Source organism: Quercus suber, unplaced genomic scaffold (assembly GCF_002906115.3).
Source record: "Quercus suber isolate HL8 unplaced genomic scaffold, Cork oak 2.0 scaffold_453, whole genome shotgun sequence".
NCBI classification, from domain to species: domain Eukaryota; kingdom Viridiplantae; phylum Streptophyta; class Magnoliopsida; order Fagales; family Fagaceae; genus Quercus; species Quercus suber.
The window spans coordinates 505,832-519,396 of record NW_027069904.1 but is presented as its reverse complement, the minus strand read 5'-3'; the positions used below and the strand labels follow the sequence as shown (position 1 = coordinate 519,396).

The window sequence follows — 13,565 nt, the reverse complement described above, 5'->3', positions numbered from 1 at the left end:
AAATATAGTTGATTTCTCTGTTGTTACACTCTTTAGTGTCGCTGAAGCATCTCTCTCTGTGTGTGTATATATCATTGCAGTATCTATATGTATCAATATGTATATTTTTGATAATTCTGGACCTGCATTCTTTGGTTGATTATGGTCTATTGTGTAGATTCCAAATTTGCAGTAGTTCCTATTAATTTGGCTAAATATTCTGTTATATTTTCTGAAGCATTAGTATGGGACTGAATGTCAATGATTTTCAGGAGTCCTTAATGGCAGATTCGGCTAAAAACCAACATTCTTACACAGTCAAAAGAAAACCATAAAGCCTGACAATAACCTATATTTTTCGACTGGATCCTCTAAGAACACGTCATCTACTGCAGCAAAGGAAGAATCTAAGAAGAAGCCAATTTTTCAGTTTGAGTCTTCAAAGGAAATTCAAGTTGAACATGATAGCAGAGCGACAGTAACTCTAGAAACTGAGACCGATTTCTCAAGAGATGCTCGTGCATTGGGTGAGAGATCTCTTAAGCAAGCAGAGGAGGCTTTGAAGGGGAAAGGAAAAAGCTCTGGGGATGAAAAGTTGTATAGAGGCATTAATGGATATACCGATTACAAGGCTGGTTTCCGAAGAGAGCAAAGGGTTGCCAGTGAGAAAGCTGGCGGGGCACATGGGCCTCTGAGGGCTTCTGCTCACATAAGAGTTTCGGCGAGATTTGATTATCAACCGGACATATGTAAGGATTCCAAAGAGACTGGTTACTGTGGGTATGGAGATTCTTGTAAGTTTATGCATGATCGAGGGGATTACAAGTCTGGATGGCAAATGGAGAAAGAGTGGGATGAAGCAGAGAAAGTAAGGAAGAGAAATCTAGCTTTGGGATTAGATGATGAGGATGATGGCGGTGTAGACCCTGGTGAGGAAGATGATGATGATGATTCATTGCCCTTTGCATGTTTCATTTGCAGGCAGCCATTTGTTGATGCTGTTGTAACCAAGTGCAAGCACTATTTCTGTGAGCATTGCGCATTAAAGGTATCCCTTCTGTACCAACTTAAATTATGGAACATAATCAGTCTACTGTTTGTGGATTTATGATGGATTTTTTTACATTTGTTTGATGAGGAAAATCAGAGCAGACATTTAAAAAAAATTAACCTGTTTAAATTTTGAGAGTGAAGCTGGCAATGGATTAAATTTCAGGCTTGTAGTGTATGAAACATGACAAAGTGTAGGCTTGTTATAAAGGTTTATTACCAGTGCTGTCCCCTCCCCAATACTAGTAGCACATACTTACACACTTATGTACATATGTAAACTAGTTCAATTTTTAGATGAGGAGCTCTGCATGCAAATTAATGATACAATCAAATGCTATGAGTGAATTTTTCAGCAAGATGCTGACAGATGGGTTTCTAATACACTAACATAGAAAACTTAGAGCTGGTTTAAGTTTGAGATAAAATTCAGGTGTCATAATTATTCTCAGAGTTTTGATGGTTGGATTTCTGTCGAGACATATTTTGCCTACGTCTAGAAGTGGGTTCTTATAATGGGCTTAGGGTTTGTGCATGGATCAAACACATAAGGTTGTTATATGGGTGTAAATAACTTGATGATTAGGGTTTATAAACTTATTTCTCAGTGAAGTCTTTCAAAACGTGTTTTCTATATAAGTAGTTTGAAGTCCTATTTATTAGAGAACTGAGTTGTGTAGGAATTATACTTAAAAAGTAATAATTCAAGAGAAACAAATGTAATACATCTATCAATTATCAATTATATCACGTGCATATGTAATAAAAATCAATAATAAAATGTGAGAAATTTACATACTAAGTTATATTATTCAAGGACCTCACAAGCAATTAGAATGCTCTTCCCAGCTAGTCAGGATTAATAAGAGCTTTCTTTCCTCTTCTCACACCCCTTGCAAATGTGGCCTTGACAATATTTATAATATTCAAAAAGGACACGACCAGCCATAAAATCCTTTCTATTGTAATAACAATTCATGTAACAGATATGTTACATTCATTAATAAACAACTTCATTAATTAGATTTATTAAATTTTTTTTGTGATTTATTTGATTTCTATACTATCTTCTGAGTTTCATATGTCCCCTGTAAAGTCTAGAACTGAGCAACCAACATCCTAACATCACTCAAAATTCCAAATAGCCAGTTTTTGTTCTAATTTCCATCAAAGTAAGGCGGCGGCCGATGGAGAAAAGTGTAGTCGATCCATGGAACCACAAACTAGTCAGAAAAAGCCTCAAACTAGTCGATCCATGAAATAAGAAAAAGCTAAAATGTGAGAGGGAGGCCCGGCTACCTCAAACTAGTCAGAAAATTTGTCTTTTTCCTTGCTTTTTTGTATCTTCAGATCGACATGGGTGGATTTCGCAGTTTTTTTATTGAATCTAAATTCTTTCAGTTGGTGGTTGAGGAAGGGGGAAACTTTTTCTCTCTTAAGATTTTTGAGTGGGGAAAATACTTTATGAAATCTGTTTTTATGGGCAAACACGCTGCACAATGGCTCATGCACACTGTAGAACACTCTGTGATTGGGGTTAAACCTAAGCTCTTCTTCACGTTTAGAGAAGGAGACACTGCATACACAGTGCAACGGGGTTCCAATCAGTTTGGTCAGTACTTATCAGTGACAGAAATCAAAGTCGGTGGGCTTAGGAGAACTATTATTATCCCGGCAGGACGGGCGCAACAAGGGTGGAGGGTGTTTGGGATTGAATTACGTAGATTATTAAATCCTTCTCAATATGCGATGGGTGATCCGAAGTTCATTCCTCATAGGCTTAAGCTTTCCTCTGAGGTTCACTCTTCTCGGACCTTTGCAGAAACGCTAAAAGGACCTGTGCAGAGAAGGGATATGAAGCAAGCACAGTAGCCTATTCTCAGAGATAAGGCTACAACTCGAATAGCGGAGAGTTTGACTAAATCCCCGAGAGAAAATCCTCACATGCAGGTGGTGGTTTCTGATTCTCAAACTGGAAATTTTGCTCCGACGGCCGTGGGTGGTATGGAGGGGAGGGATCGGCGTATTAATGGGGAGAAGCAACTTGAGGCGAAAATCCCGCAAGGAAATAAACTCAGATTTCCTTTGTGGTTTAATACGATATTAAACTCAAAACAAATTGCGTCTGGTACGGAGCGTGATCGTAGGAATTATAGTTGGTTAAGGAAAGGTTTGATTGTAGAAGTGAAAGAGAATTGTAGGAGGCGGGTTTTTTGGGAGCACGTTAAAAAGGGTGAACAAAAGTCTATGTGGGTCTCCAGGGGGATTACGGCACCCATCTCAAACAGTATGGGGTTGGGCCCATCCTCGTTAAAAGCCCATAAGCCTTTAATAGGTAATAATTCGTATGTTGGCCCAAAAATATCAAGCCCAAGTGTCTTTGAGGCTGGTGATTGCTCTAAGAAAAGTCACCCTGGACTCGGCCCAAGCCAATGTGATCTGGCTGTGTGCCCCTTAAGCCCAGGCAAAGAAAAGGTTGTAGTGCCTTCTGCGATGCTTCTAACGTGTTCTGAAGATTCCTCTCTGCCACCCGAGGTGCATGTGAAGCCTACGATGGACACAGAGTCAATCATCTCGGAATTGTCTCTTCTTCCCGAGGAGCAGATGAGTGTGAAGAATACCCACACTTTTCCCGAGCCGATGCATGTAGCGGATGTGTCCCAATCACCCACCGTGCTAGTTCCGTCAGCAGTGGCTTCTATAGCATCTCCGGTTGCGAAGGATGATGGGGGTGAGAAAAAGGTAGGCATGGATATGTCCCTTGTTGAGTGTCCAGAGAGCTCAAACTTTGAGGGGTTCCAGAATTGCTGCCCCACTATTCGAGAACTGGTTGGAGATTTGGATAAATCATGGGATAATTCTAAAGATTGGATGTTACAACTGAGGGATGGTAGGCAGATTGTGATTCCACTTTCGCTCTATCGGCCTCCAGGGAGTGAGTCGGATTGCTCAGTCATGGAGGGTGAAGCTACTACAGGTAATTTTTCTTGTGTCACCAATGAGCAAATTGTTAACTGGGTAGATGAGTGCGATGGGGTGGTTGATTCCTTGTCTGTTGCTACTGGGTCCGAGGATGAGAGATCGATGACTTGGGATAAAGGGGGTAAGCCTTTAGTTGTAGAACCATTGGCCACAGAAGCTCCTTTGGATATTGAGGGTGATTCCGGGGAAGAGTTTGGGTGTAAGGAAAATAGTGACAGCAAACTATTATCACGATGGGTAACCAAACGGATTAAGGCTTTCCAAAAATCTGTGGGGACTTCATTAGAAGGTTTTGAGGAACAAATAACGGGACTGTTCTTAGCTTTAGAGGCAAGAAAAAGAAATAATAAAAAGCAACAGATTATGGTAGGTAGTCCAAAGAAATTAATTAAATCGGGGCAGAAGGGCCAACGGGAATTGAAGAATTTGATGAGCTCTTTCAATGTGGAGTATGGGTCAGCTAAGTTAAGGAGCGCCAGTAGTGAGAGGGCTATTGTGGTGCGTCAATGAATCTGAAAATTATTTCTTGGAATGTTAAAGGTCTGAATGAACGGGATAAAAGGCTTCGGGTTAGAAATCTGATTAGAAATTGGAGGCCAGATATAGTTTGTCTCCAAGAAACTAAAATGGAGTTAATAACTAGAGCAGTGATTGGCAGCTTGTGGGGTGGACCACATGTTGATTGGTCATATTTAGGCTCTTGTGGAGCTTCTGGAGGTGTGTTGCTAATATGGGATACTCGGGTGGTGGACAAAGTGGAGGAGGTAGTGGGTCGATTTACAATGTCGTGTAAATTTAAAAGTGTAGTCGATCATTTCGAATGGGCATTTACCGGAGTTTATGGTCCTAATTTAGTGAGGGAGAGGAGGCTTTTATGGGAGGAATTATTTGGTCTGAGCAGCTGGTGGAATGTTCCATGGTGTGTGGGCGGTGACTTTAATGTGGTAAGATTTCCTTTTGAACGTGCTGGTTCTACTGTTTATACTGCTGCTATGCGGGAGTTTTCTGATTTTATTTTAGAAAAAGGTCTGATTGATCTCCCTTTGGAAGGTGGAACTTTTACTTGGTCTAATTCTCGAGAAGTTGAGTCGAAGGCAAGGCTGGACAGATTTTTGTTTTCTGCAGATTGGGAGGATAAGTTTCCTACTGTTTGCCAACGTAGACTGTCTAGGCTTCTATCAGATCACTTTTCGATTGTCCTAAAGGGTGGTTCCTTTCATCAAAGGGGCAGGAGGCCTTTTAGATTTGAAAACATGTGGCTTAAGGATGAGGGTTTTGTGGATAGGGTGCGATGTTGGTGGGATTCTTATCATTTTCAAGGCGCTCCGAGTTTTGTTTTGGCAAACAAATTAAAGCTATTGAAAAATGATTTGAAAAAATGGAATGTGGAGGTTTTTGGACATGTTGAAGAATGGGGAAAACAATTGTGGAAGGAACTTGGTGATTTAGAGAATATTGAAGAAAGTCGTGGTCTAACGGTGGAGGAAAGGTTGGAGTTGGATAGAATCCGAGGGGAGTTGGAAAAAGCATCTCTATTGGAAGAAATTTGTTGGAGGCAGAAATCTAGAATCCTTTGTATTAGAGAAGGAGATAGGAATACTAAATTCTTCCATCGTGTAGCCAATTCTCACAGAAGAGTTAACTCCATTGATAGTCTTATGGTGGACGGAGTTTTGTCTTCGGATCCGGAGGATATAGCTCAGTGTATTTCTCGGTTCTATAGGCAGCTCTATTCAGAAAATGTGGCTCATAGACCTGTCCTAGATGATGTGGAATTCTCTAGAATTTCGGAGGAAGATGCTATTTGGCTAGAGAGGCCTTTTGATGAGGAAGAGGTGTTTGGGGTGATTAATAGTTTTAATGGCGATAAGGCTCCTGGCCCGGATTCCTTTGTATTAGAGAAGGAGATAGGAATACTAAATTCTTCCATCGTGTAGCCAATTCTCACAGAAGAGTTAACTCCATTGATAGTCTTATGGTGGACGGAGTTTTGTCTTCGGATCCGGAGGATATAGCTCAGTGTATTTCTCGGTTCTATAGGCAGCTCTATTCAGAAAATGTGGCTCATAGACCTGTCCTAGATGATGTGGAATTCTCTAGAATTTCGGAGGAAGATGCTATTTGGCTAGAGAGGCCTTTTGATGAGGAAGAGGTGTTTGGGGTGATTAATAGTTTTAATGGCGATAAGGCTCCTGGCCCGGATGGTTATTCCATGGCTTTCTTCCAATCTTGTTGGAGTATTTTGAAGAAAGAAGTTATGGAAGTGTTTCAAAACTTTCATACTCAAGTTGTGTTTGAGAAGAGCCTTAATGCTTCTTTTCTTGCCCTGATTCCTAAAAAGGTAGATGCTGTGGAGATTAAGGATTTCCGTCCAATTAGCTTAGTTGGTGGGATGTACAAGATTATTTCAAAGGTGTTGGCTAATCGGTTTCGAAGGGTAGCACATGGGCTTATTTCAGATTCACAGAATGCTTTTGTGAAAGGTAGACAAATCTTGGATTCAGTGTTAATTGCTTCTGAATGTATTGATAGTAGATTAAAGACTGGGATTCCAGGAGTGTTGTGTAAGTTGGATTTAGAGAAGGTGTATGATCATGTGAATTGGGGTTTTCTTATGTATATGCTGCAGCGCTGTGGGTTTTCTGATAAGTAGAGGAAATGGATTTTGTGCTGCATTTCTACTGTTAAATTTTTCATACTAATTAATGGGAGTCCTTCGGATTTTTTTGGAAGCTCTAGGGGGCTTAGGCAAGGGGATCCCCTATCTCCATTGCTTTTTGATGTTGTTATGGAAGCTTTGAGTCGTATGTTGGATGTGGCTGCAGCTGTTGGGCAGTTTTTGGGCTTCTCTGTAGGTTCGACAACTAGTACATCAATGATGGTGTCTCATCTCCTATTTGCGGATGACACTCTTATTTTTTGTGATGCTGATCCTAATCAATTAGTTACTTTGAGGGAGATTTTGAATAGATTTGAGGAGGTTTCTGGGTTAAAAATTAATTTGGGGAAATCAGAGTTGGTTCCAGTTGGAGAGGTGCATAATCTGGATATGCTGGTGGGGTTGTTGGGTTGTAGGCATTCTTCCCTTCTTTTGAAATATTTGGGACTTCCTTTGGGCGCCAAATTCAAGGAGGTATCAATATGGAATCCTATTCTAGAGAAGATGGAACGAAGACTAGCAGGTTGGAAAAGGCTTTATTTATCTAAGGGAGGTAGGGTCACTCTTATTAAAAGTGCCTTATCCTCCTTACCTACTTATTTCCTTTCCATTCTTCCTATTCCTGGGAAGGTTGCTACTCGTATGGAGAAATTACAAAGAGATTTTCTTTGGAGTGGTAGTAATGGTGATTCTAAATTTCACTTGGTGAAATGGGCTAAGGTTTGCAAGCCAATGCAGGGTGGGGGGCTTGGTATCAGACAATTGAGAAGCTTTAACACTGTTTTGTTGGGCAAGTGGTTGTGGAGGTATGGTTTAGAGACAGATGCGCTGTGGAGGAGGGTCATAAAGGCGAAATATGGGAATGTTTGGGGTGGTTGGTGCACGAAAAAGGTGACTAGTCCGTATGGTGTTAGCCTTTGGAGGTTTATTCGAAGTGGCTGGCTGAACTTCTCTAAACTATTACGGTATGATGTGGGTGATGGTACTAGAGTGAAGTTTTGGAAGCACGTGTGGTGTGGGGATTGTTCCCTCAAAGAGGCTTTTCCAGAACTTTACAGCCTTAGCATAGCAAGGGATTCTTCAGTGGCGGAGGTTATGGGCTGGTCTGGTGGGCAGCTGCATTGGAATTTTCTTTTTCGTCGTTCACCACAAGATTGGGAGGAAGAATCTTTTGATCGGTTCATGGACATTGTTTACTCTTCGAAAGTGCGGGGGGTTGGCCCTGATAAGATTTGTTGGAAGCTAGCCAGGAGTAGAGGGTTTGAGGTTAGTAGTTTTTATCTCTCCTTTTACCCTCCTTCCCTTTCGTTCCCTTGGAGGATGGTGTGGCACTCAAAGGTTCCCCCAAGGGTGGCTTTCTTCTCATGGTCAGCTTCTTTAGGTAAGATTCTTACAACTGATAACCTTCGCAAAAGGCGTATTGTTGTTCTTGATTGGTGTTACATGTGTAAGAGGAGTGGAGAGTCGGTGGATCATCTTTTGCTTCACTGTCCCTTAGCCTGGGAGTTGTGGTCATTGGTGTTTTGTTTGTTTGGGCTGCATTGGGTTATGCCACTTAAGGTTATTGAGTTGTTTGAATCTTGGCAAGGTAAATTTGGGCGGCATCGCAATATAGATTTTTGGAGACTTGTGCCACACTACTTGATCTGGTGTATTTGGAAGGAAAGAAATGCTCGCTGTTTTGAGGGATGTGAACGGTCCTTGCTAGAGATTAAGTCTTTCTTCTTACACACTCTCCTTGGTTGGAGTGTGGCTCTGTCGCATTTTTCTTATATTTCTCTTCCTCTTTTAATTGATCATTGTAACTTGGGTTCTTGATTTTTGCCCCCAAAGTACATCCCCAATGTACTTGGGTTGGCTTTTTTTGTTTCTTATTAAAAAATTTTTAGTTATCTATCAAAAAAGAAAAAATTAGATTTATTAATGAATAAGTTCATTAACATGTCATTATTTTTGTAACTCCATACTTCATGGATTCATCTATCGATCATATCCAGAATCACTATAATGACAACACCTCTTATAGGGGGCCAAGTTACTGGTAATGACACAAAAGATTTATTAAGGCCAACACTTAACGTGCATGAATCTCATTATGAAAGGACTTCCGAGATTATTATGCACTAACCATCGAAAGACTAACCCTTATTGTCTTCCATAGTCTGAGCAATTTTAACTTGCACCTTCTTTCCATCATGGTCCAACAATGTACCTATTAGAATAGGCTACATCATGATGGATATGGTCAAGTCAAGGACTATAATGAAATGATTCATAATCTTAGTCTACAATATCAAGTAGACAAATTCCAATATTTTACATCATAAAAATATTGTAAAATTTCACAAGAAATTTTGAAAAATTAATTATTGATAATAGAGATATCATAAAATATCATGTTTGGCCACATTATTCTAACAAGTTGCACTTTTTTTTTCTTTGTGGTTTCAATTTTGAGCCAATTACTTGTTAAATTTAAGCCAACTGTTGAGTCTGCAATTTTAGGCATTCAATCCAGGTGTATGTTGGGTCCAACAAATCAATGTAGTCATCAGATCCAGGATTTCCTTTTGATTGATGCCATAAAATCTTCCATTATGAAGTTTCTAGCAAGATTGATTATGCAGCTGATGACACTAATTTTTAGATGAGGAGCTCTGCCATGCAAATTAATGATACAATCAAATGCTATGAGTGAATTTTTCAGCAAGATGCTGACAGATGGGTTTCTAATACACTAACATAGAAAACTTAGAGCTGGTTTAAGTTTGAGATAAAATTCAGGTGTCATAATTATTCTCAGAGTTTTGATGGTTGGATTTCTGTCGAGACATATTTTGCCTACGTCTAGAAGTGGGTTCTTATAATGGGCTTAGGGTTTGTGCATGGATCAAACACATAAGGTTGTTATATGGGTGTAAATAACTTGATGATTAGGGTTTATAAACTTATTTCTCAGTGAAGTCTTTCAAAACGTGTTTTCTATATAAGTAGTTTGAAGTCCTATTTATTAGAGAACTGAGTTGTGTAGGAATTATAATTAAAAAGTAATAATTCAAGAGAAACAAATGTAATGCATCTATCAATTATCAATTATATCATGTGCATATGTAATAAAAATCAACAATAAAATGTGAGAAATTTACATACTAAGTTATATTATTCAAGGACCTCACAAGCAATTAGAATGCTCTTCCCAGCTGGTCAGGATTAATAAGAGCTTCCTTTCCTCTTCTCACACCCCTTGCAAATGTGGCCTTGACAATATTTATAATATTCAGAAAGGACATGACCAGCCATAAAATCCTTTCTATTGTAATAACAATTCATGTAGCAGATATGTTACATTCATTAATAAACAACTTCATTAATTAGATTTATTAATGAATAAGTTCATTAACATGTCATTATTTTTGTAACTCCATACTTCATGGATTCATCTATCGATCATATCCAGAATCACTATAATGACAACACCTCTTATAGGGGGCCAAGTTACTGGTAATGACACAAAAGATTTATTAAGGCCAACACTTAACGTGCATGAATCTCATTATAGAAGGACTTCCGAGATTATTATGCACTAACCATCGAAAGACTAACCCTTATTGTCTTCCATAGTCTGAGCAATTTTAACTTGTACCTTCTTTCCATCATGGTCCAACAATGTACCTATTAGAATAGGCTACATCATGATGAATATGGTCAAGTCAAGGACTATAATGAAATGATTCATAATCTTAGTCTACAATATCAAGTAGACAAATTCCAATATTTTACATCATAAAAATATTGCAAAATTTCACAAGAAATTTTGAAAAATTAATTATTGATAATAGAGATATCATAAAATATCATGTTTGGCCACATTATTCTAACAAGTTGCACTTTTTTTTTCTTTGTGGTTTCAATTTTGAGCCAATTACTTGTTAAATTTAAGCCAACTGTTGAGTCTGCAATTTTAGGCATTCAATCCAGGTGTATGTTGGGTCCAACAAATCAATGTAGTCATCAGATCCAGGATTTCCTTTTGATTGATGCCATAAAATCTTCCATTATGAAGTTTCTAGCAAGATTGATTATGCAGCTGATGACACGAGCTTTCAGCAAATTATTGTCAAACTCAAAACAACTCTGTTAAGAATATATATCATGTTTTTTTTATTTGCTTTTGTTCTGTGCTTAAGCATTGCCAAAGGTTTACTACAAAATATGTTAGTCTGATTTCATTGTTCCCCATCTCTCCTTTATTTGTAAGTGTATTCTAGCTAGAGGTTCTTCTCTTTTTCAGCATCATGCCAAGAATAAGAAATGCTTTGTTTGCAACAAACCTACTCTTGGCATTTTCAATACAGCTCATGGGATACGCAAAAGGATTGATGCGGAGGGTAAATAATAGTCGCTTGGTTTTTCATCGTGCTCTTTGGTTTGTAACTTGTTGGAACAAATTTTTTTGTTTTGTTTTGTTTTTGTTAGCATTGAAAGAGGAAATTTCCTTATCAGCCTCTCTTTTTCCTAGAATGTCTGGTAAAATTCTCTTTAACTAGATATCTTACTGAAGGAAAGCAATTTAAGTCTGGAGTACTATTGTAGGTTTTTGCAGAATTTAATTTGTATTGGGTATCTGAGAAAGCAAACAGATTTACTCAGTTTAAGCCTATTTGGAACAATTTGTTTAATTAGGTGGAGACTGTTTCATACATTGGCCAAAGGACACAGGTCATGACTTTGAAGTTTCTTTTTGTTTTTGTTTTCTATGATCCTGATTTATACGTCTTAACCTGATATGTAAGAAATTTTTATGATATTTCATATTATTAGCTTTAATAAGTAAATAGACTTCACATATTATTCATTCTCTTTTATTGGGGGATTATCGGAAAATTACCTTTTAAATATTTTTTGGTGAGACAAATAAAGTTTCAGTTTTCTGCTTTTGCTAATTGGGTGTTCAAATGATCACAGAGGAGGAAGGCTTGGAGCTCTATGTAGACATGGTACTTGGCAGGGCTGTTTATGATGTGTGCACCCAGATGTGTCACAGGGGAAATATGTTTGGTTTCCTTCTCCTCTACAATGATGAAGAGGCAAAGAGGCTGTCTTAACCTGTTATATCTAGTTTTTTGGAGATGGAAGATTGTGTGATCAGCACATAACATGACATACATGAGCAATGGGTTCCTGCCTCTGCTGTGATATGTGAGCTCGCACTTTGGGCACTGGGTGTTGCTGAGACCATGGTTGTTTGATGTCAGAAGAGCACATTTTGCTTGGTGGGTTAGAGTTCATTGGTGAAAGGTTCCGGTGGCAACAGGCCTGCATTTAGGATGTCAAGTGCTCCTGTTGAAGATATGAAATATTTTGAAAGGTAGGGAGGTGGCAGATGCAATTGGACGGGATAGGAGAGAACAGCAGACATTGGCAGAATTTGAGACATAGGTTTAGAGAACACTCATTGGCTGATCCTGATGAGCTTTGTGACCTTGGTGAGCATTTGACTTTTCTTTTTTGGGTGAGTGCCATATTTACTATCATTTATATTACTGTCGAAAGGAGTTCTCTCTATGAATTGTACAATTAAATAGCTGGTTCCAGTTTTGGCCTCTTTTCACATTGGTTGACTTCTGTTTTTTTAAGTGTTTCATGTAGTTGAACCAAATTCAAATGGTGCTGCCCCATCCTCAGTTGTATATGCCATTTGTATTGAAATGCTTCTATATTCTAATGTTGAATTAATTGAGTTAAGTAAAGGTGGAGGGTGAGGTCAACCAATGGGATGCTGTGTAATTGGCAATAAAAAAAATCACTTTTGTTGGATTGTGGCTTAAGGATTATATTGAATAGCGTCTTAAATGCTTGATAAGCAAATAGTTCTTTATCTGGATTAGCTAGGCAACCGTTTACTTTGATTTGAAGAAGCATGTCAACTGGAAAGGTAGCTTAGCTTTGTCAAGTGCAAAATTTTTCTGGTTGAAACTCGGAGGATCGAGTAGTTGAATTGTTGGGACATGAGCTGATTGTATTGGGCCTATGTTTTAGAAAACATTTTTTATGAGATGATGGGAATGCCTTTGGCTTTTGCCTTCTGTTCTTTATTTGAGTATCTACCACTGTAGACATTTGTTGTTTCATTTTTCATTTACCAGAGATAAATTTATAGAATATACATCCCTGGATTAAGTATAAACATAGAATTCAATGAGGCTGTGCCCAAGAATGGTCTTTTACTCATAATATGCTTCACTATACATGCTTATAATCTTGTCATCATGATTTGCAGATTCTTACCGATATTTTGAATTAATCTTGCATTGGAAACGTTTTCAAGTTCGAGTATCTGTTATAGATCAATATGAATTGGATGTGTACCTAAGGATGACTTTTAATTTCTTCTCTTGTATGATGTTTTATATATCTATTTTGTAATTGGACCTGATTGGCGATCTAGATCTGAGGATCCCAAATTCTCTAAAGGCACTGCTCATGCGCAATCTTTCAAGCTTTGGACATCATGCAATCCACTTGCATTGGCATTCAGTTTATGGATGCATGGTTATAATTTAGGCAGGATTTGTTCTTTAGGTTACATACTATATTTCAAAATTTGAGATTTGCCCATTTATATTCTAAGACTGATTTTTGTTGGACTATGGTTTGGTATGGCAAAGCCTAAGCGCAACTTTCTTATTTTCCATTGATGTTGCCGCAGTTAGTGGGTTTTATGTTGATTGGGAACATAGCAGTACTCCTAAATGAATTTTTAAGGTGATCAACACATGTTCAAGGGGATGTGGTTTTTCACAACCTAAATTAAATTTAACATGATTAATATTCCACATGATCAAGATTCGTGTGGCAAAACCATGTAAACTGCTAAATTCTTAAAAATTCTGAA

General features: G+C 38.4%; 1 protein-coding gene across 1 annotated transcript; it reads left to right on the top strand.

The window, feature by feature from the left end:
- Positions 1–277: 277 nt before the first annotated feature.
- LOC112038804 (zinc finger CCCH domain-containing protein 1) lies at positions 278–12,485 on the top strand (the record flags this gene model as incomplete). Its single annotated transcript, XM_065762338.1, has 2 exons — positions 278–1,027; positions 11,638–12,485. Coding segments are annotated over 2 exons (888 nt in total), but the record flags the coding sequence as incomplete, so codon positions are not given.
- Positions 12,486–13,565: the final 1,080 nt, after the last annotated feature.